General features: G+C 38.6%; 1 protein-coding gene across 2 annotated transcripts; it reads right to left on the reverse strand.

Moving 5' to 3' along the window:
- Positions 1-13,232: 13,232 nt before the first annotated feature.
- Positions 13,233-22,513, reverse strand: SPIC (Spi-C transcription factor). Of its 2 annotated transcripts, XM_042890323.1 has the most exons (6): positions 22,456-22,513; positions 20,862-20,888; positions 20,119-20,212; positions 18,287-18,399; positions 17,471-17,579; positions 13,233-14,446 (listed from the first exon to the last, which is right to left on the reverse strand). In XM_042890323.1, exons 2-6 carry the CDS (start codon positions 20,862-20,864, stop codon positions 14,019-14,021), a joined length of 747 nt encoding a protein of 248 aa, XP_042746257.1. In that variant the 5' UTR covers positions 20,865-20,888; positions 22,456-22,513; the 3' UTR covers positions 13,233-14,018. The 2 variants fall into 2 exon arrangements, with proteins under 2 accessions (XP_042746257.1, XP_042746256.1); XM_042890322.1 differs by lacking the exons at positions 20,862-20,888; positions 22,456-22,513 and having other exon boundaries at positions 20,119-20,224.
- Positions 22,514-24,338: the final 1,825 nt, after the last annotated feature.

Raw genomic sequence — 24,338 nt, forward strand, 5'->3', positions numbered from 1 at the left:
TCCCTACGCTGGTGTGAATGTACAACTGCTTGCTTTGCTTAGCAGTTTCAGTGCAGGACTTGCAACTTGATCAAAATTGAAAGTGACAGTTCAGGCTAAAGGCTGTGGTGGACACTGACTTAATTCTTCCTGGATGGGGATTTTACAGCAGAAATTGGGAGTGAAGCCAAAGCAGTGAGCTGGCAAAAAAAAAAAAAAAAAAAAAAAAAGTGGAGTTTCTGCTCTTCTAAGAAATCTTAGAAGTGTTCAATTAAAAATAAAATAAAATAAAATGAACCACACAGGCATAGTGCATTTGGCCTCTCTACCAATTTTTACTAAGGAATTTCTAAGCAGTGGGCTCCTGCATTCTCAGCACGTTATCACTTCCAGAGACCAGTGATGGGAATTAAATTGTCAAAGTCAAGCAGAATCAAGCTGTTTTGTTAGCTTCAATCTAGCAATACCCTCTCAAATGTCTAAGACTTCATCCCAGACTGATTCCCAACCATTTCACCTAGGCAGTCAGAGCTTTCTCTTGTATTTATTGCATAGCTCAGTAGATCATGGCCTGATTGTATTCTCATCAAATAACCAACATTACCCAGGTATTCATATTTCCAGCCATGATCTGAGATCCATGGTCCGTGCTCATATAATTGCATCATTACATCTAATCCAAATAAAAATCCCTGTAAAATTGTACACACATATATCAGTGACAGCCTAAAAAAGCCCCACCCACTTCTAACAGTCTCCGTAGAATTTTGTTTCAGTTTCCTTGGGCTGGACTCAATTTCATTTCAGTTAAGTTAGCTATACTGGTGTCTCATTTTGGTCTTTCTTTATTTTTACGACTTCTTCTCTTCTAGCAGTTTCAGCGGTTACCACCACCTCATATTCTGAAAAGTCCTATTAATTCTTATAGTATCCTCAAATTAGAAAATGCTACAACATAAAATTGTAAGAAAAGAGGACTGGAAGAAATCTTAGAAGATTTTTTTCATGCATCTCCTATGCTAAGGCAAGATCACCTTATCCTAGTATAATTCCTATTTTTCATTTTCTAACTTGACCACAAAGACCTTCAATGATGAAGAATATATACTCCCTCTGGAGATGTATTGCACTGACTCATGGCCCTTATGCTCCCAGTATTTTTCTAATGCCTAAACTGAATCTTCTGTGCATGTGTACCTGGAGCTATAATGGGAAATTCTGATTTTAAGTGGCAGATGTAATAATTTCAGGGAGAAACTAAAAAGAAACTATGAAAAAAGGTGACTGATGCAATTTTTACTTGATTTCAGTATTTGTGAAATATCTTTAATGTATGTATTTCTAACTGGAGAAAAGGCTTGAAAACCTTCATAAATTATTATTTTTTTAATGATTTAATGACAAGGCTGGAATAACCTCAAGAAGTCACACCACACAAAGAGATGACAAAATAAAACCTCACAAGTTTTTTTATGTAGGCACTATCATCTGCTTTATTCTTGTAGGATTTTCAGCAGTTATTGCTGTTACAGATGAGAACTTGGTACTCCTGATAACACCAAATGTTATTTTGGGTATTCATTCATATAATACTTTTGTAAGAAAGAGCTATGCCAGATTACCAGCGGGATGTGATTTGATATGTGTTATTATCAAGAAGTGACATCAATGTATCTATTTTTATTACCAAAAAATTTCTGCACAAAGCTATAAAACATTCATGTCTAGCAAGATGTTACAGATGAGGTGTACCTTACACATAGATATGTGATGCAGTTATTGGAACAGTAAAAAGCGCGTATGTTAGCATTGCTAGCACACTGAACACTTATTTATCCTGCACAAAAGCCTCGTTAAAATTTTGTCTAGGTCCATTCAATGTCAAACATGAACTGATAGCATTGAATGATGGCAGACAGTAAGACTGGGAGCTTTGGGAAGTGCTGGAGAGAGCAACCCTGAGCAAGCATTTGGCAAACTGGATATGGGACTGGAGAAGGTCAAAGCATGGAGAGGACCAGAATGGAGGGAAATGGCTGGAGGGAAATGGGTAGAGGGAAAGCTGCTGGAACAACAGTACAGTGAGCTGTGAAGAGTACAGTGAGCTGAGCACATGTTAGCCTGGCCTTGCTCCTAGAAGGACCATAGACATGGGCTAACAGGTACAGTTATAACACTGCAACAATGACTTCAAACCAAAAGGGGAATCTTTTTTGCCAGAGATATTCCTGTTCATAAATCTCTGAACTAAAGTTTTAGCAAAACAAGGGAGTACTGTTCGGATCCCGTCCATTCTACGTACTCAAATATTAAAGCAAAGGCCACCAGGCAGTAGCTTAATTAAAAGAGTGAGAGCTCTTCAGCTCTCACTACAAGCTGGAGTTGTCAGTTGAGCAGCATCTCAGCTCTCTTCCTAAACATAAAAGCAGAGAAGGTCTTCTGTCCAGCTGATTAAAACAATTTTTTTTTAAAGCTAAATTGCATACATAGAACACAAAATGAATGATATTAACTACACCATGGCCTGATTTATGCTCCTCAGTTACAACAGCAACTCATTCCGATGATCAAATGACTGCTAACCTTTTAAAAAAACGAAGGTTTAACAAAAAGGATTTAAAGGGGTTAGTGTTGAATTTTATAGGCCTTACTGAAGTGTAATCTGAAGTCTTACATTTTTGCTCCCATCTTCAGCATGCCTTAGCTTGAATCATAAAGCTAGCACTCAGCATTTTGGCTGCGGGTCAAGATCAACTGAAGTCACATGGAGGATGAAGTGGTGAAGGTGACATTTCTTCTCCTACCTGGCTCAGGAAATAAAAAATGTAATGAACTCTGCAGCAATCTGTGAAAAGCTCATTAAGTTTGTGCCAAAGACTCTCTGGTCCAGTTTTCTACATCAAGGAAAGTACCAGGCAAGACTTGAGGCAAATTCATCACTGACCTGGGACATACAGTGCTGTGCTCTTTGATCATATGATTAGCAACTGGCAGGAGCCTGCATTGTTTCTCTGTTACCTAGTGAGTATATTTGTGAGATATTAAGAGCGTGACATGTGTCACTACAGGGCAAGAGAGAAAAAGGTTGAAAAACAAATAGCATCAAATACCCTCATCCGAAAGCGTACTTCACAGCAATGTTAAGCAGAAGACTCGCTCAAATGCAAACACCGATTTTTAATACTCCTCAAAATCTCCTGGAGTTTGAGGGATGTGGGTCCTAAGGCAGACTTCAGAGTGTGACCATCTCTAAACAGCATAGCCTGAATAACATCGACTTTTGGAATTTGAAATGTTTGTTTTGTGACTCCTAGGGGAGTCCCAGTTAATTAACTGGGAGCATTTGGATCATGATCAAAGAAAGCATCGTGTGAAGCCTTTCTGTGTACCGTTATGAAATAATCTGGTGGAATATTCAAAACTCCTCCAGAATTGAGAAGGAACTCTAGCCCTCCCTCAGTGCAGCTGCTACCAAACAGCACTGATGAAGAGGCTGCCCTCACCACCAACTGCAAGGTCTTGGCATGGGCCACTGCTGGAAAAAAGAATCTGAAGCAGCCCATCTCCCCCAACCTGCAGGTTGACCAGCTGCTCTGGGAGCAACTGGGGATGCTTGAATCACAGATCTCTACCACCTTAGCTATTTCCCAATATGTGATCTGGAGTAACATTTTGATGTCCAATAATTAACTGGAACAACTCCAACTTCTATTCTAATTTCTGAACAAAAGTCATCAGAAGGCATTTTGGGGTTCAGCTCACTTCATCCTTGGCGCAGCTCATCTCAGTGCAGCTCAGACCCTTTCCTCTCTCAGCCACCTTCCCACCTTAAAACAGGAGCAGCTGAGACTTCTCATTGTGGAAGTGGGTGACCGGAATCTCTCTGTAGTAATGCAGGATCTGGGGACAGAGCAGTAAAGTGACCATTACTTAAATATTCATTGTGAATAAAAGTAAATTTGACACCTTTTTCTCATGTGAGCATTACAGCCAACTGTAAGCAAATTAATACATCGCTGTAGCCACTTGCACCTCTCACTACCTTGAAATTAAACATTGATCCTCTCTACCAGGCATAAATCATATCAAAACATAAATAGATTTGTTTTCAAAAGACAACATGATATGAAAAATATTTTCATGAAGCAGAGTTCACCCATCTGTTGCACTCTTATAATTAATCAAACCCCAACAATCATATATTAAGGGATATAAAGTGGTTTGAAGAGCCCATATATCTCTTTTTCAATCACAGGTTCTTGTTTGTGCACATAAACTTCTATGTGTGTACAAATTTTCTGCTTTTTATACATTGTTGTTACATAAATGTTGCAAGTATACAAAAACTTGAAATCCAAGTCAGTGATCAACTTAGTTCTGCATATATATATACCTAAATGTTTGGAAGTTTACAGACATGTTATAAATAGTTGTATAATCATATAACTTGCATATTGCTAGAGCTCCTAGCTATCTGGTCTACATTTAACCCATTCCATGGGTGATTCTCCAGAAGAAAGGATTCACACAACATTTACACATTCTAAAATTAAGACTTGCACACTAATATCCATGTAGGATATTAATCTACCTTCTCAGGAAGTATTGCAGCATTCCAACACTCTGAGTAGCTTTGAATAGTTGATGTAGTAGATAAAAAAAAAAACTGTGACATGATAGTACAAAGACTTTTGTCCATGTCCAAACTCACTGCAGGTAGTCCAAAGCGTTGGTGGATTGACAATCTAAAATGAAGACTTGTGAGCTTACAAATCCAAGACTCATGCTGAGGAAATCAAGACATTTCTCTGTCCTGAAAGCCATACGTGTATCTGATTTCATGCCCAAGAAGTATAAGAAAGGGACATTTTTACCACTAGAAAGTAAGAAAATTGGCTTCTTCACGGTGGTTATTATTTCCATGTTTGGAAGACCATTAAATATAAGAGCTTAAGGTAACTTTGATCATTTTGAAAGTGTTCTTCTAATGGGCCAGTTGTTCATTTTTCTTTCAATTATAATGAAAGCAGAGCTTTGCATGGCAACACCTTTCACACCTAGTGCTGGAGAGTCAGGTTGCATGGACATTTGATTTCCAGCGCAGCACAAGGAAGCAAAACTCTTAATCTCAACAAAAGGGAAGATTGATGAGGGTTTCCTAAAACACCTGCTGTTAAAGTCATTAATGTTTGGGGCACCATCCTTCCTACTCTGAAGTCGGTGTGAACTGTCCTCTTGCCTTTCACAGAAAGGGGATCAGGCTATTACTGAAGAAGATTAATAGGAGCAAGCCTGCCGTTGATTATATACTGCTGTCCTCGCTATGTCAGAGGGCAAGCCAAGGGGTGAATTACAGCTACCCGAGAGTTCCACAACGTGAGAGGAAATCAAACTAACAGATGTATACTAGAAGATAAATCATCTTATATCTGAACAAAATTGCTCCACAAAACAGGAAGACTTGTGTTTCCTGTTACTTGCAGTCTGCAGTGGTCCAAATCTGTAATTTGTTTCTTTAGAGCTTCTCTTTGCTAGTCTACTGAAAGAACTTCTACTTCCACCATTCACAAGTATACTTGTGTAAGATTTACTCTAGACAAAATGAGATTTTTCAGACACTTAAGAGGAATAAATTTCACAAGTGGAGAGAATAATACTGACATAACAGTACTCTGCAAGGAAAGAAGAGTGGGATACTGAGTGTAATAATGTACACCAAGCACATACCTCAAAAAGACACATCCCCACAGCACCCAACTGATGTGAACTGACCAGGGCTGGTGGCAGTAAGCAGATCAGATGGGACACTTTCCAGCACTGGCCAGGCAAGTCCATAGAGACAAGGAAAGCCTGAAGTCAGTTTGAGAAGTCAGCGTGTGGGTCAGGGTGAGTGTGTGGATCAGCAAGGTACGTGACCATGCAAGGCATAGCAGCACAGACAAGGCAGAGCCCAAGAATGTGATCCTGGTCTTAAATGTGGATCCCAAGCAAAGAGGGGAGACTGCTGAGAATTCCTTCAGCTTCTTCTCAAGCAGGTACTTTTTCAGAGCTTTCTGAAGGTCAACCAGCTGTTTATCAAAGCTCGCCATGAGTCCAGGCAGCCAAATGCATGGGAGAGGTTGGCATTGATTCAGGGTCCTGATGCTTCATAAGCAACCCAGCTCAACAAGGGAAAACTGCAGGGTTTTTTTTTCGGGATATGCTCAGACTTTCCAAGGTCCTTTGAGATGTGTAAGCTCGATTCCCATCTGGTTTAAATACTGTCAACTGTTGAACAAGTGGAATGGATAATTAGGCTTTTTGGATCCTGTCCCAGCATCCCAAAATGCCATTGAAATTCTTTGCCTCAGACTGTGAAGACTGAAGAACTCTGCAGACCTCAGGGGTCCAAAGTAATCCAGGAGCCTAGAATGAACCAATAGGAAAATTAGGGCAGTGAAAATGTAGCTGTCCAAATATGATCCTTTGTTTCCTCAAAATGGGATTGCACAGATATCCACTGGCTATTGACCATGTCAAGGCTACACTGTTTTGCCTCTGCCTCTGATTGCAAGCATCCAAGCCATTATGATAGGTGGGTTTGTTTCCACTGTGAAGCACACTGCTATTTGTATGGAGTTTCCCTCGCTATTCTACATCTCTTCAAATGTGCTACTTTTCCAACGACCTCAACTCTCCCAGATTCAGAATCTTTTGTTTGAAAAGAGCTTAGCTTCAACATTGTTGGGTTCAGAGTGGAAATCAAGGAACTTGAAAACTGGATGACTACACAAATCATTCAAATATTCTTATATTTAAGCTAGTCCCAGGACTTTTTAAACCATCTCATGCTTTTTGGATCTCAGCTAGACCAACAAATCTAGTCAAATCTGCTAAGAACTCTGCCTTCTAATTGTGATTGAATTCTGCTTGATGAGGCAAAAAGACTCAACCTAGTCTCCTAGGCCAGTACACAAACAGATGCAAACAGATCTGCTGAGTTTCCACTTCATCTGAAAGAAATATATTACATGGATTCACCAGCATTCTGCTAAGAGATAGTATCATAATGATCAGCTCTATTCCATTTTAAATTGTCATTAATATTCCTCAAACATAATTAAATACCTTTAAATCTACACAGAGATATCATGACAACCACCTGTCTTTCTTTTACTCCACTGTGGTTCTTGAACCCTTGGCTCAGGTTATGTGTGTCTGGAATGTCATATTAGGAATTTACTTTTCCATCCATCAGTTTACACTCTGTGTGCAGTTTGATGGCATCTTGCTAATACAGCCTGGTTGCACTGTAATTCACCTTATAATCCATTGTATCAACACTGACTTTTCATTGTGCAACTTCCTAACAAGGTGACTGGTGCCTCTTATGCACTATATCACTATAGGATAGTGATATTTTAAGATGTCCCTGCAGGCTGTCTGGCTTGAAGCTTACTGCTGTCACAAATAGATATGTGGAAGTATCTTCCTTCATGAGAAAAAGCAAAACACATACTGTTTAAGCAAAAGATGCTCACCTGCTCCAGGACTGCCCTTCTGTAGCACATCCTGCCCATCTCAAATATGGGCTGTGTTGGTAATATGGAAAAACTACAGTATCTCTGAGTGTGCTATATGCAGCTCTGTGCCGGAGGAGAACTGGTTAGTGTCTTTTTGGGGTACTTTTAACAAATATGATGGACTCTGCTATTTTTTGTACCTATTTCTTCTGCTGCCTCAGGAACACCAGGAAGCTGGAACAGAACAAATTGGGCCTGGCTGATGGCTGACAACTGCAAGATGGGCTCAGGATGCTGGCACTCTCCTTGTCTAATAATTCACATGTTGTGAGCCCACAGATGCGCTCACACCACATATGCTTTTCTGTCCCTGCAGATACAAATTTTACAGAGCACTGTGTAATCTCCAGTTGAAAGTGATATAATAAGAGTCGTGGTAAGATATGTATGTTACGTGCTGTGGTGTTAGCAATGCACTTTAGACAGGTATTGAAAACTGAAGCCTCATTGGAATAAACCAGTGGAGAGCTCACAAGCACCAACTGACAGATTTTGGTCCAAAACATGAAATTCACAGAATGTCAGCATGTAAGACAAGCAGAAGTTCGTTGAAATAAGGCTCTAAAGCAATGGCGGACTTCAGCAGAAGTCCTTACTTGGGCAGACAGTGGCTACTTGCGAAGTGCCACTTGCAGGAGGTTAGCTGATCGTTTGCTGCCAGTTCTGCTGAGTTTAAAAATCCAGCCAAGTCTGCGCCCTCTGCTGTCACTATCCAGTGGTTTTGTCCTACATAATGCCCCAAATAATCAGTTTGTTAGCTTTTCTGTATACATATGAGTCTTTAATTGCATTGTCTACAGAGAAGTCTAACAGGGATTATCAAACAGGAGATGTTTTAGTCTGAAATACAGCATCTTTGTAAGTCTGACTGAAAAACAGAACTGAAATCCACGGACCAAAGAAGACTGAAAATACAAGTTTTGGTTTATGTCTTAGCCCTGCTCCATTTCTGCAAGATCTTTTCTGGACACCTGCCTGTGTGACCTATTGCAGGGTGTCTGCTTTAGCAGGGGGTTGGACTTGATGATCTCTTGAGATCCCTTCCAACCCCTGCAGTTCTAATCTTCTGTGATTCTTTTCACACAAACAGCAGCAGGCAGATGCAAGACCATTCACCTCAGTGTGTGCAGCGATGTGGGAATCTGCTCCTGAGTTTTAAAGAGAGACCAGGAATTTGCTTTGCCTTTGTTAAATTTTGAAAACTAGGAAACTAGAAGAATAGCCAGCATCATTGAAACCTAACTAGCTGTTTGCCTGATCAACCAGCTGGACTCCAGTATTATTCTGATACACCAGTGTGCTTGGAGTTGTTTATCTATTTGGCAGTTACCTATGGCTGTTTAAATTCAGCCAAGAATGCAGGGACAGCTCTAAATAACTGAAACAAGAAGTTACAAAGTTTTATGTCTGGTACTCAAGACACTTATTTTAGAAGCAATCCATGGGTCATTAAAAAGTACCATCACAGTTTGTGATATTTTCCATCCTGTTTATACTCACTAAGCAATGCACTAATAAAAAAATACAGCTCAGTGATGAGACAGAAGAAGATCTCAGCCTGTAAAAAGGAGAAATTTATATTGCTGTCTTGGAAGCAGCATTCCTCTGTGCTTGGAGCAGTGGGAAGGTGTGATCCATTTGCTATCAGAATGGTAAAGTGCTGGAAGGGGTTGAAACGCACTTGATGTGTGCTAAAAGTGCTACCAGATGGAAACATCTGCAATCAAATTCAAATCAAATCAAATCAAATCAAATGAACTGGACTGCAGGCAGCCCTGTACACAGCAGGGGGTTGAAAATGGATGGACTTTAAAGTCCCTTCCAAGCCAAGCTGTTCTGTGATTCTATGATTTCTCAGCTGGAAGCTAGGAATTCCTCCTGCTTTTGGTCTGCTGTAAAGGAGATGCATACATATGTATGGCACATAAATGGCAAGACTGGCTTAATTCAATATCTTACAGAGATACTCTGGTAAAAGCACAAAAACTGTAAGGCTATGAACACAGTTATTGCTTGCAGGAATCAAAAAGTCAAAATCTAAAAGATTTAGCTTTGCTTTTTCCTCATGCAGCACCCTCAGCAACCTACAAAGCCACTAAAGAGACATGGACCCATGCACCCAGAGAAGGATCACAAAAGTGGTCCAAGGGATGGAACACCTCCCCTGTGAAAACAGGCTGAGAGAGCTGGGATGTTCAGCGTGGAGAAGAGAAGGCTGTGAGAAGACCTGAGAGCGGTCTTTCAATATCTAAAGGCGAGCTGTAAGAAGGACTCTTTATCAGGGTCTGTTGTGACAGGGCAAGGGGAAATGATTTCAAACTAAAAGAGAGGAGATTTAGGTCAGATGTAAGGAAGAAGCTTTTTTAAGTGTGGTGAGGCACTGACATAGGTTGCCCAGAGAGGCAGTGGATGCTGCGTTTGTAGAGACACCCAAGGTCAGGCTGGAGAGGCTCTGAGCACCTCATATAGCTGTGAGTGACCCTGTTCATTGCAGGGGAGTTGGACCTGATGCCCCTTCCAACTCAAAAGATTCTATGATTCTAAATCCACCTTACTCTGGAGAAGAGATGGAACTGCAGCTGTTAAACTGATTGCTATCCAGAGCAATCAGCACAGAGCTGTTCTTTTGCTAACAGAAAGTTGCTGCTCTAACTTGGCCCAGGCAGTTTCTGGAACTGGTTTGGAAATAACTTCAAAATGAAAGGCGTTGAATCTGCAGCAGCACTGTGAAGCACGAAAATGGAGGGAAAAAAAAGAAAAAAAAAAAAAAAAAAGTGTATTTGGATAAAATGAAAGATAAACTAATGGAGAAGGCCGAGGACTGTGTGCACAGCGAATGGTGTGTGAAAAGCTGCGTGTTGGTGCCACCTGGTGGGCTCAGAGCCGCCCCGCGCCAGAGAGGCGCAGCTCTTCCAGCCGGGGTGTCACACTCCTGACATCACATCGTGTGTCCAAGCCTGCATAGACAGGAGGGAGGGGATGCAACGCAGAGGCTGAAGATGGGAGGACAGTGATGGAAGGTGAGAGATGCACAAGGAGTTGCTTTTTCTGGTATCAGTGTGCCTCACCTGGCTACAAGTGCCTATCCCAGCTCTGCTTGTGTCTCTGCATGTAATCACAGCTTTCTTCCATGGAATTACGTGACAGACTAGTGCAAGTACTGAAAGTACCAGCAATCCGATTTCACTGAATCATAGAATCATTAAGGTTGGAAAGACCTCTAAGATCATTCAGTCCAACCACCATCCCATCCCCCCACGCCCACTGCCCACATCCCTCAGTGCCACATCCACACGGCTCTGGAACACTTCCAGGGATGGTGACTGCACCACCTCCCTGGGCAGCCTGTGCCTGCAACACCACTCTTTCTAGGAATAATTTTTTCCTAATATCCAGCTTGAACCGCCCCTCACACAACTTAAGGCCGTTGCCTCTCATCCTATCAGTTACCTAGGAGAAGAGGCCTATCGCCATGTTGCCGTAATCTCCTTTCAGGCTGTTGTAGAGGGCAGTAAGTTCTCTGCTGAGCTTCCTCCAACATTCAGTGTTGTGTCTTGTGATATGACTGTGGCATTATCACCTGGCCATTTCAGCCCTTCATTTTAACGGATGTTGCATCATCCCCTGATTAAGGCACCAACATCTATGAATGTTAGGTCATGGTTGGATGGCCTTTAAGGTCTTTTCCAACCTGAGTGATTCTGTGATTCTATGATTCTATGAATCAAACTCCTGGACAATGCCATTACTGCACATTTCAGAAACGAATATAGACATGGTTTAAAGTTCTCAAGAAATAAAGGATCCACCACATCCCTTGGTGTGTTGTTTTTTGTGGTTAAGAACTCCATTAAAAAGGGATGAACCTTGCTTCAGAGTTCAGTAGGTTTAAGCCTAAATTTCAAGTATTTGGTCATCTTATGTCTTTCTTTATGATTTAACCTGTTTTTACTGGCTTAAAGAATTGCTAATAGTCAGTAATCTCTTCTGTATATAGGCTCAATATTAGTGTATTGCAAAATATCCATACGTATAGCCACAGAACTACAGTAGGAACTTCTACAATCTCTCCAGGTACTTGATTTTGGGGAGAGACTCACCTTTTCTTCAAATGAATCTTTTTCTAAAACTGTCAGTCTGCAGTTTTCCTGTGCCTGAAATCTGTACTCTCAGTTTCATGCACAGTATCCTTTAGCTTCCCTTCCTGTAGTATCCACAAGCTATTTAGTTTCTATCTGTTCCCACATGTGTCTTCAAACACAAGTTGAAAAAAGCGAACACTGACATTTCCTTGTTGTTTTTTTTTTATTCCCCTTCTAGGCTTCTGGACTCATACTCTTCTCTTTCCTTAGCTTTACTTAACTCCAAGTTCCCTCTTTTCCTCTTCACAAATACAATGATGCTTTCATTTTTTCCCTGCCTAAACTTCCCTTAGGCTCTTCATCCTGTGCCTGGTGTAGGGAACCTGCTTTGGCGGGGAAGTTGGACATGATGATCTCTGGAGGTCCCTTCCAACCCCCACAATTCTGTGATTCTGTGATTCTGTGATTCTGTGCTTTTTTTCCAGTTTTGTACTGTTCTCCCAACTACAGCTATAACTTCTTGTGTGGTTACCAGTTTTGTACAAAGCAAATGTTGATGGTTATATATTAATTTTGAATTAAAAAGTAATGGAATAAAAAAAAAAAGTATTTATTTCCTTAACAAGTAGATGAGGCTCAGAAAAGTGAACCTAAACACACTGACAAGTAAGCATTTTACACAAGGTACATTCTTATTGCAGTGTATGTTACCAGCCTTGTAAATAACATAAAGTCAGAGTGCAATTGGTGACAGATGTTTAGTAAATTAACATGCAGTTTCTCATCAAATTTATGTACATTATGATATTCAAAATGTTGTATTTAGGTAGGTGCTCACAGTGTGAGAGCATCCTGAATTAAAGATCTCAGTCCTTTGTAAAAATCCCACTACATTCAGTGCTACAGCAGAATCCAGACTCAGTTACATACAACTAGAGGTATCGTGTATTTTATAGACAACTTTACATATGGAAAACTATACTAAAAGTATTAACAACAACACAGTTATGATCTGCTTATTTTGTTGTTTAATATACCTTGTATTTCTAAGGGTACACATCTTTCATCTTAACTAAAGTATTAACACAAAATCTTGAATTTTTCTGGAGTGGAGTATGTTGCATTGTGTCTATTACATAAAATGATTTCCCTGTGGATGTAAGCAGGAGTTAGAGCAAGTGGTAACTATTAAAGTCAGTGAATTTCATGAAACATATCAAGCCACCATGTATACCTCTTCACAGAAATCAATATTCTTTTTATTTCTACCTGAACCTGCAGTCACTTGAAGCAAAATGCAGACTATAAAATTGAATGCAGTCAAATGGAAGTATTCTAGCAAACAACCAAGCTGACAAATGAATAGAAGTGTCAGAGTGTACTTAATGGTATCATCCTGGTGTAAGGGGATAGTACTTGCTTTTTTTTATCTAAATTTTCTCTTCTTCTCCATGAAGAGAAGATAAAATTACTGAGTCTCTCAACAAGAGTACCATTTGGACTAGATGATCTTGTAGGTCGTTTCCAACCTTGTGATTCTATGCAGAAAAAAAGCTGGAGAAGCTACTTTGCATTTTTATTATATAAAGTTCTAACTCCAAAGGTGGTTGTAAATAACGAAGCTGGGTTCATCAGCTGAGTATAGAGCAAAAGTATGGTGGATAAAAGTATGACTTCTCATATTAGTGGGGGAGAACTGTAAATATCTTCATAAAAAGCATAATCCTTTGCTAACTCCGTCGTGGTATGGTCTCTTTCTCAAATAATCCCCTGCCAACAGTGAAATGCACACCTGGTGATCCTAATACCATGTGTCAAGATCTGTGCTAAAATATGTTAATATAAGTGATTAAGGATTAATAACTTGGCCAACAGGTGCACCTTCATGTGGACTCTGTAGTTCAGCCAGGGATTCACTCAGAAATCATCTCTTAATAAAAAGCATTGATGAAAAAGCAGACAGTAGCTTAGCACAGCTGCCAAACCTCTTCCCTTTCTAATTCACATGCACCCAATTGTGAGCTATGGTACAACAGTATCTGCATTCTGATTGGAAAGTTGGGGATATGCACAGAACTTCCGATGAAATGAATGAACATTATCAGGATAGGATCTTTGATCCAGACTGCAGACAAGTTTGATCCCTATCTTGGATATACCAGCTTTAATTTGATGTACTTCCTTTGATTAATGCCACAGAGAACAGAACCTGCCCTACAGCTGCTGTTTTCCTTCGATATTCAGTAACTATTTGTTGGTAACTTCAAAAGGAACAAAGTAGGTTAAGATCATTTTTTAAGCCCTCTTCATGTATTTGCATGATATAATATAGGAAAAGCTATGTATAGAGAAGAGTTCCTGTGCTGGAAAATATTATGAGCTGTTTATGTGATGTCTAGCTGTTAGCATGCTGTAATGCATAACCATTGTTATACATGTAATTGTTGTAATTGGTCCAGTCATCTGCACATTGATATTCTTGATTAGGCTGAATGTATGGATGATAAACAGTTTCTTTTCCCAAGAAGTAGGACGGAGCAAGTCTTTGTAAAACAACAGCACTGAACTGGTATGTCAGCTTCCTTCGAATTTTAATAATTTCACCTGTTCTTCCATAATTCCTCAGTGCTCTGGCCATTTTCTGATATGTCATGATCTTGCGGTTTCCCTTTCTTTCTCCCCACAGCTCTGCAAGTTTCTCCTTGTTTTTGGAGACAAACTGGAAGACACCATTGGGCTTATCCACCCATTGGATGCAGTTTGCCATGGCTGGATCATACAGAGACTCGTGAAGGTACTCAAACAGACGAAGTTTTTTTCTACCTATTAAGAAATAAAGTACAAAAGGTCAGAACAGAACTCGTGCCTGTTTTAAAAGGAAAGCAGTTGTCTTATTCCTGGAAAAGATCTTAAAGGAAAAAGCATACATAGGTAAGCCTAGTAACCTGTCAAAAAGTTTCCAAACAAACATTTTGCAGGAAATCATGTCCTCAGGCAGTGCTGGCAGGAAGTTCTGAAGGTCCAATCTGGATGCTTTTTAATAAATACTTTCTCCTATTAATTAGAACTCAAAGATTTTGAGATGAACCAATTTTGACAGGTTTCTTTCAGGACTGTTTTGAGGAAGCAAGGTAGGCTCTGATATAAGAAGGAGTGAGCAAGAAGGAAAAGCAAGCTAGTTTTGCATTGTAATTTTCACCTAGTCAATAAAGAGCTTTACCTTCTTGCACACTGCATATTTCTAAAAGCATGCAGAAATTTCAACTTGCCTTCCAGTGCAGAATAAAGGAAGAAATATTTGTCAGTTAAGAAAATTCTTCTTCCCACAGGTCCAGCTCTCAAACTTAAGTTTACTAGTAAGGCTTATTTAGTTTCACTTAAGTCTTGTGGGTCCCTCTCTTTGAAGCACTCCTAGTTCCTTTCACTGAGCCAAGGGTGACCAAGAAGCTGCCATAAGGAGGAAGAATTGAAGATTACGAGACAAAGAGGAACATTTTGCAGAAAGGAGAGTACATGCAGAAGGACAGCTTCCACTTCAACGAAAGTGGAAACAAGCAGCTGCATCTAAATTTCATAGTCTTGTCTTGCATGGCTATTTTAAACTAAAGGCTGGGGAAAAGTGACAGTTGCTAAGGAACAGTGAGGTCGAGCCAAGACATCTGTTAGGGATGACAGTAACTCTGCTTCTGGTGATAAGGAAATAGGAGAGAAGTGGCCAGACTAGGAAGAAGAAGATCCTGAAAACAGAGGTACTTTCCAAAAAACTGTAAAGTTTCAGGATCTAAATAAAAATTGGCCTGTAGCTGGGAGTACATTTTTTACTATACATACATATAATATTGCCAAAATGAGTAGCTTAAAAGCAAACAGATGAGGAAGACTGCCTGGCCCCAGCAGGCCTGAATCATAGTGGGTGACATCCTTAGATCCCCTCCAACCTGAGTTATCCTATAATCCTATGAACCTAATTAGAATGAATAAAATAAGGGGGACATCTGGATGTTTCTTCTGTTCATCAGAGCCTCTAGCTGCTGCAGACAGAGTCTGAAGGAAAACAACTATGTGATGTACATACCAGCATCTCAGAGTTCATACTGTCGTTCCTCTTACTTCAGTTGTCATTTCTGTCCAAGCTTTTATTTCTAGACACACACACACGTACTTCTTTCTCCAGATGATGTCTTGGTTAGAGAGTACATAAGGGTTCATATGTGTGACTGAAAATAAATTTCTGTGCCCCAGCTATTATCCCTGAAGCCCTATACCGTGTGGGTGCACCAATTTGAGCTGGGATTAGTGCATGGATCTTCGCAGTGCATAAGTCTGCAGTGGTCACTACCTGTCCTCAAACTGTTGCACAGCATCAGTCCAAGCCAGCAGGCTAGTTTATGTAGGTTCTCATGTGGTCACTGGAGAGAAGGAGCTCCTCCAGAAGATGTTTCAGAGCATCTGAATTAAGTTTCTGCACTTGGCCTAAAGCAGCTTAATTCTCTCTGAATGTCTCTTTTGAATTTCTCTCTTGATTGTTTCCACCTACCATGCTTCAGTTCATAACAAGGAATGGTCTAGAAATGAATGAACTGGACTTGTTTCAGAAGCAGTCGGATTCAAAGATGCTTTCCAGAAGTGCTGGTTGTTTCATCTACAGATCTATTCCTGAAGGGCCACACTACTTACTGTTCTACAGATAGCCTCTCATGCATCAGTAGGGGCTCAAGAGGACTAAAATTTTATAGGTACAAAGTAAATAGAGTGATAATAATGTAAAAGAAACATGAAATAGGAAATAAAGCTTAACAGAGCAGTAACAGCAGTGACTTCAGCTAGTAACATATAAAATTCCCTGGGTACCAACACTGGGTAAAACTTAGAAGAGCAACATTTCTAGATTGGCATGTTTGTGTTTGTGGCAATGAATGTCAAGATTTAGGAGTCCTGAACTTAAAAGAAGAGATTATTCTTCTCATCGTCCCGAGGAACTTGTAGTAGCTGGGCTACTAAGCAACGGAAACCACAGTACCCACCATCAGTGGGAAGGGATGATACCAAAATCTGACAGCATGTGGTTAAAGTTAAGAGAAGGGGATTTCAAAAAGCAAGAAAACTAGGAAGCTGCTCAAAAGGACCCCACAGTCAAAAGTAGGTATGAAGCTGTGGAAATCTCATCCAGTAGAGTCATAGAAAGGATGCTGAGTCCCATCTGAAAAACAGAATGAATGCAACAACTGAAGTACAGTGATGATCACTGGCACCTGACCTGTACACTACAAGAGAGATGTCCATTCAAGTAGAGTCAGTCAAAAAGAGCATAAAAACAGCTATCAAATTGTGCTCCTTTTCTTGTCACAAAAGCTAAGAAAAAAATTTGAATATTAAACAGATAAAGGTATAAAATCCAATTCAAACATATTAACATCCGGGGAAAACCTTCAAGAAAGCTGTTACTTGCTGGATCACATGAAATAAATGAGTTATTAAAGTGATTAAATATATTGCTGTACTTCTTTGCATTAGACTTCAACCGAGATGATTTGAAGTGAAAACGCATCCCTTGTTCATTTTTCCATGTAATAAGCAAGAGCAGAGAACGAGAAGTGAGGAGATTTATCTTAAAGTATAAGGTTTAGCAGACAGGAACTGAAAATTTGCAGTTGTATTCTAGCCATTGTTAAATATTAATGTATTTTTCCTATCAAAAGTAAAAAAAAAAAAAAAAAAAAAAGCCAACAAAACAAAACAACAAAAATAAACACACAAACAAACAAACTAGAACATAGAATGCATGATTCATCAAGGGAATTTTAAAGTAACACAATGCACTTATCAAGAGATATTCTTTCCACACACCTTTCCCTGCTTTAGGCTGGACAGCAGCAGCATGCATCACTTGGCTTTCTGGAGTATTCTGCAGTGTATGGTAGACAGAATCATCTGCATAAAAATCTGCTGCACTGTTCTTCAAGAATTAAGACAACGAAGAGTTAGCAACTTAAAGATTAATCACCTGAAGCCTTAAAAATGCAACTTTTTCATCCCCTGGCCCCCAGAAAATTCTTTCACAGCCACAAAGGCGTGCAGTGTAGTCTATCAGTAAAAAGTTACACCAGCATGTTGAATGGGAATAATGGCCCACCAGAGAAGAAGTTAAGAGGAAAATCAGAGTGATTTCCTCACTCTGCATCTTTAACCATTCTGCTGGAAGCGGAAGAGGAATTCTGGACATTTTTTTCAGAGTCAGTAAAAGACAAGGGCCACCTGGACTGTGTCTCAGGAGAGACTTTGTCACTGCTATGTTAGATTCTCACTAATCTGCTGGCTGAAAATGGGCTTTTGTGAAATTCATTTACCTGAAATTATCTCCTCTGCACCACCTATTTCCCACCACTCCTGCAGGCCACACTTCCAGAATGAAGATGGGCTCTGCAGGCTAAAGTTTGTTTGTTAGTTGTCGTTTTACATAATGAACCACAGAATAGCACCAAATAGCTAAACTGATTCCTGAAGAAAGACTAATAAATATGTTTTGCAGATATGCCCCAATGTGATTTCACCTGAATTATACCTGACCAGACCGAGTTTATGATAGAGGTAGCATAATTATTTCTACTAGAAATCACAGTCAGCCAATTTTCAGTTTACATCCATAGTAATTAGCTCACTTACTATCACAGTTCTCCAGCTATATCCTGGGTCCTCTGTAGAGGGTACTGCAGAATAGCTGGGACTTGCTCGGAGGTGGGGATGATGGTTGATCACAGTCAGGCAATTTTTGTAACCTGAGAATTTGGAGCAAAAAACTGTATAAAAAAAAAGAGGGAAGGAGAGAAAAACAGACAAAAAAACCAAAACCAACTGCAGCAAACAACCTAAGATGCTACTCAACTGTCAAAATGTAATTATCCTATTGTTGCCATCTGGGTAATAAACTCCCTATAGCCAGGAAGTTTCATGCCAGTGGGTTATCCAACATAACCTGCATACAGGTACCTATAATGGTACCTGCCTCTAGGCTGGTTTTGCTAACCTCCATGACTTAAAGCAATGTTCTTTCAGATAAGATGTCAGTTATTTTATAGTATTGTGAGATAGTTTTTTTATTAGAAAAATGGAGGGCCAAACTGATTATCAAATGTAGGGAATGGGATAATTACAGAAGATTATTTTACATTTTTTGAACAGGAAAAGGGAATGCCAGGTGATTCTTCAGCAAGTCATTAGTACAACACAAGTGAGAGTATAGAAGCACAAATGAAGTGAAGGACAGAAACTGGTAAGTATGATTCTGGGCAATACTGTTTCAGTTGTCTAAAAGCATTACTATTTCAAATCAGCTACAGGAAAAAGGAATTTCTCAGAGCATCTGCAGAGCCTGAAAGAAAACTCAAAAGGGTCCCAGGATGTTTAAAAGAAGCAGAAGAGGACACTGGACTAAGGCGCTGGAAGCGGAGCAATGTGTGTGAGCAACAAGACGTAAATGTACACTGAGTTGCAAGTATTAAAATGCCTCTCTGTTGGCCCTGACAACAGATACAGACATTGGGAACATTTATATGTAGTGGATACTTCAGTGTGCAAATTCCCACTGAAGTGGAGGCAAAAACTTATTAACAACAGCTAAAGATATGAGCCAATTTGTCTTATTTACATTTCAATGTATCACAGATAAACGCCCAAATAAACTTTCTGGCATAAAATACATTCCTCACAAAGGACAGTAAATATGTTCTTCTGGATGTAAAGGATTTGCAATGTAGCTTCTTACTTTCCTTCCATTTCTATTCATGATATAAAAACACCATATACAGATACATTTTAAATTTTATCGCATTTTAATTGCAAATATCTTCCCTGAACTGAAGGAATATGCAGCTTCCCTATATTTTAAGTTTTGTAGTGCATGAATTCTTAATCTGGAAGCCAGGAAACTTACTTTTCTGCTAATAACCTAGACTGTGCGTAAAAATATTTAAAATTTGTACCTTAATGTAAAAAAGCAATTATGGAAACAAAATTCATATGTTGAATTCTTTGTCTTCTTTTAGTCTTTGCATTGGAATTCATTCCTATATGAGTTTATTTACACCATAACGTAAGGGCATTTTTCAATTGAAGCATTAAAACTGGAATATGCCTGTTGCACTTTGGTCTTACATGTTTTGTTTCGAGCTCAATACACATCAAATAGTACAGGATGGAAGGGGAAGAGGGGCTGTCCAGTAACTTCCCTGTGATATGGCTTGGAAGATGCAAACCACCCTGGGCAGGGTCAGGTACAAAAACCCTCCAACCCTTCTCCATTTTCATCATAGAATGGCCTGGGTTGGAAGGAACCTCAACAATCATCTAGTTCCAAACTCAATGCCACAGGCATTGTACTCCTCAGCTGTCCATTAATCCACCTCTAGAAGTTACTGTCCCAGCCATATATTTTAAGATATTTTTTTCTGTAAGAATATAAAGCTGTAAGTAAAAATAAAGCAATGTCCCCCCTTTACCTTGTGAGTACTGCATTTCTCTGTCGGAGTGCTGCTGCAGTACTTCTAGTGCATCTTCAAAAGCCTGACCCAGTATGTCTTGATCAGAAAAACTCTGCAAGAACATATTTCTGTCAAAAGTCAGAAAAGACCAGGTGTTCTTCAATATCATCAGTAGGAAGATCCCGAATAAATACAGCGATTACATAGAATGTTCAGGTATCATACCATCCTCCTGGAACGTATTTTGCAGAAAATTAAGTATTACCAGAATCTCTACTATTATGAGAAAGTTCTCACTCCCATGAGAAGTCTCTTTGAGGTCAGTGGGAAAACTCTCACGGGTAACATTACTCACTCTGGCAAATGTTTCAAGGTTCATTTCCTTCATTTGCAGAAGTTTACTTAAAGGGTGTTACCATTATTGCAGTGAGTTATAGCATTTAGTGCAGAGGTATATATCACTTGTTTACCATGATTTATGAAGCCAATATTATCATTCAGTATCATCGACATGGCAAAAAATATTACTTGCAAATCTGGAATTGCTTATGCAGAGACAATGTTATATTATACTACTCTAGGAAACAAAGCAATTTTGAAATAGATTTTCAGCAAAATTTATTGTCATTTTAGAACATTTTAGAATGCTGGAACTTCAACTAAAGCTAAGAAAAGTCCTCCCAAAATCTGTTGGCCTGGGAGTTTTCTGTAGCATATTTGAAGTTCTAGGTAATGAAAGAATAAAGGCATTGTAGACTTACCATTATTTAGATATCAAAACTTGAATCCTGTTTAAAAAAAACAAAACAAAACAAAACAAAACAAAAAAAAAAAAGTGAATCTGTATATTTCAAAATAAACAATATCTCAGCATAAACAAATGAAATGAAATGCATATTATTTCTAGTGATGAAACAAAGTGAAACTACTTAGGATTTAGGATTAGAAAGTGGTAATTTGTTTTAATGCAGTTAAATACATGTAAAATTTTTTTTTTTACAATTCATACTATCTTTCATTACTGGTGTTTCCAATTTCATTACTACTGTAGCATTTAGATTACCATCGATATCATCATAAACATATTTTTAGAGACTACTTGATGTTAAAAGAAGTTACTGCTGACATTCAGTCTTAGCTCAACTACAATTTTCTCAAGGAAAATAGTGACTAGAATTAAAAGATAACATTTAAGTCCTTTTGTTCTTTAGTTATAGTAAAAAAAAACTTGTTTTTTTCCATCATGTAAATTAAATTAGCATCTGACTGTATATGAATATACAAAAACTTCCAGAGTAGGTTTGAGTTCCAGAAACAAATGTCATTGTTTAATAAACAGTGAAAATAGGCATTTTTCAGGTATCTTAATATAGAGTATTCTTTTACATACAACATTTCTTATTATTATTAATTATTATTATTATTATTATTAATATTCTTATTATCTTACTATTCCTTATTACCTCTTGACATTTGTTACAGATTGTAATAATTGAAGTTTCTTATAACTTACAGCTTTTTTTAATCCTGTTCTCATTTCCATTTATATTTCAAAATGGTAAAAATTAACAATAAAAAAAAAAATTATTTTACTCTTTAAAGCTTTGATTATAGCCTATTGAAAAAAAAATGGACATTTTGGTAGTGATTTCAGCAAAAATTGACAACAAAATTGGTCTGTATGATGTTTTAAAATGCAAGGAATAGGAAAGATGCTTAAGTGTAAGAGAGAAGTGTTTTCAGCCAAGACTCACAATGGATGTTCTAACCTGATAATTATGCTTCAGTCAGAATATACATATCTTAAAGTACACCATTAAATACTGTCAACATTCATAAAAAGCTTTTTAAGATCTTGATGACTATGCATGTCAGAAAGATCTCAGTATGTGTAATGAAATCCTGGTGGTTCAGTCAATTGACCTTGCCAGAGACAATGGGATTTCTCTCTTTAATTTCAGCACAGCAATTATTTCAACAAACTAATTTCACTATAAAGCCAGAACAGACCACATTAATTCTTTACTTGCAATGGTTGCCAGATTCTTGGAGCTGTAGAAATTAAAGACATGAATCTCATGGGTAAAGACCCTAGTTATCATAATTTTAATTGTTTCACTTTCTTTAAAATGCATTTGTCTAACTCAAACTTCAAAGTGACAAGTGGTAACCTTGACAGAATGTCTGCAGTTGATGCTTTTCAAAGCCTGAAAGGGTACTGAAAATTATCACTATCAGCAACATACTGTTGAAAGGTCATACCAATTACAAAACTGAATTCAGTTTAAAAAAAAAGAAAAAGAAAAAGTTACAGCAAAAATAAATTTTAAAAAATAAATAAATCTTAACACTTACCTAGAATTTCAGCTCTACACACAACACAAGAATCTCTGTTTTCATAAATAAATGAAAGACTGAGTTCCCATAGCAATGGGCTGGCAAAGGGGCTGCATTAAATAACTGGTTTTGGGGAAGTGTTTTGGGAAGGGAATTTTTCTAAGACTAAAGGTGTAGTACAGTACTAGCATGGCCTTCATTAAGCAGAAAAGAAGGGTGATTTAAACAAATGAAACAAAACTGAGCATTATAACTGCTTAACAAAACTATGAAGATTTTAGGAATTGGAAGAGATTCCTTTTGGCTGTGAGACATCCTAACAGATCTGCCATTGGTAAGTTATAGGGCAAAATCCTGCACCCCTAATCCATCCCAAACAGACTACAGTGGACCTTCTGGTTTCAGATGAACCTCCTGTTTACCTCAGTGTAAGAAGAAGACAAAACCTGACCCCAAAATATGAGTTTTGGGAAATATCAAAAGTCTGCTTCACAGCTCAGGTTTATTGCCCAGGCCCAGCTCTAAGGCATTTAGTAAAGATCCCATCAAGCTGTAGTTGCTGATTTGATGCACCCTTCCTGAGCAGCTCAACTCATGATATTGTGTCCTCTGGGATGAGGACTCTCTATGTTTTTCAGTAGAAAACTTCTTGCCACTGACATAATCCTGTGCCATAACTGTGCAACCAAGTTTTTCAGAGGCACGCTTCACAAAGTATTGTTAACATATACTGTGACAGTTCTGTAAAATAGTAATTACCTCTTACAACATTTATTTATATTCTCTCAGAAAAGAATTGTCTTAAGAGCCATAGCCTGCACTCGTCTATGAATGCTGAGTGGAAGTAACTTGAAGTCAATGTTAATATCAACTATCATTTTCTTGTTTCAGATGCAAGTTGCCTTTTCAAAATTTACACCACAAGCTTTCAAAATTTCTTTTTAATGGAGTATATTAATGCATGTATGTGTTTTTTTCAAAATACAAGTTCCACTTCATAGTACTTTTCTGCTATGACATGGGTTTATAAGGAAAAATGAGTCAACAACAGCACTGCCAATTCAGTGACTCAGCACTGGATTTCAGTGCAAAATTCTATTACACAATTAATTCCCTCTTCATAAACTGCTAAGTTTATTCTGTAATGTGGAGAAACATTGATGTCTTGGTATGGCTCTTTTCTGCAATATAACTGTACCAGATTTAAAATTATGAATGAGCTTCAAGATCTCTTGTGGGCATCATCCTGATAATTGAGGTATTAATAGGCAGTCTGACTTACCTAGCCGCACATTTCTATCTGAAGTTGGGAATTTCACGCTCATTCTGGCTACAAGGCTACTGGGTGGGGCCAACGCAAATATGATCAAAGTTGAGAAATTAAAGCCATTGCATTGCTCAATCAAAATGTTTCATTTAAGTAAGAGGCTATAGTGTAAGGAAGGTCATCAAAAGGTTTCTTTTCAGAAGAAATGGGAAAGTTCCGTACATAGAACACCATATCACACGTAAACATGAGCAGTCATTGTCTCACAGGGTAAATCAAACTCCTTCTGTATAGTCAAGATAGGCGATGTGTTGGCCTCTACCAAGAAATGCTGTCGCAAAAGAAAGCCTGTTTTGATTTTTGCACTGGATGGGACGATAGAATTCAGATAAAAGCCTAAAAAAGATAACTTACTATTGAAATGATGTCTCGTACAATTGATGTGCCTGACAGCAAAACTTCAATATCAGTAAGAAATCACAGCATCAAGCTTTTTTCCTTCATCCGTGTTTTAAAAATAAACTTCCAATGACAGAGTGATTGTTGAAGTTTCAGAACGTTCTGTCATTCTTGCTTGGCTCTAAAAGTCAGTTCGTAATATTGGAATAGGACAAGCATTTTCACCTGTCTGAAT

Source organism: Lagopus leucura, unplaced genomic scaffold (genome assembly GCF_019238085.1).
Source record: "Lagopus leucura isolate 7727_CA_CO unplaced genomic scaffold, USGS_WTPT01 Super-Scaffold_100159, whole genome shotgun sequence".
In the NCBI taxonomy this organism is placed as follows: domain Eukaryota; kingdom Metazoa; phylum Chordata; class Aves; order Galliformes; family Phasianidae; genus Lagopus; species Lagopus leucura.

What these genes read in the sequence shown, in the direction of transcription:
- SPIC (XM_042890322.1), bottom strand. Translation starts at nt 20,224, where the DNA reads ATGTTCTTGCAGAGTTTTTCTGATCAAGACATACTGGGTCAGGCTTTT. An exon ending in ATAGCTGGAGAACTGTGATA is followed by an intron (nt 17,580 to 18,286) that starts GTAAGTGAGCTA and finishes TAATTCTTGAAG; the next exon opens with AACAGTGCAGCAGATTTTTA. An exon ending in CCAGCCTAAAGCAGGGAAAG is followed by an intron (nt 14,447 to 17,470) that starts GTGTGTGGAAAG and finishes ATTTCTTAATAG; the next exon opens with GTAGAAAAAAACTTCGTCTG.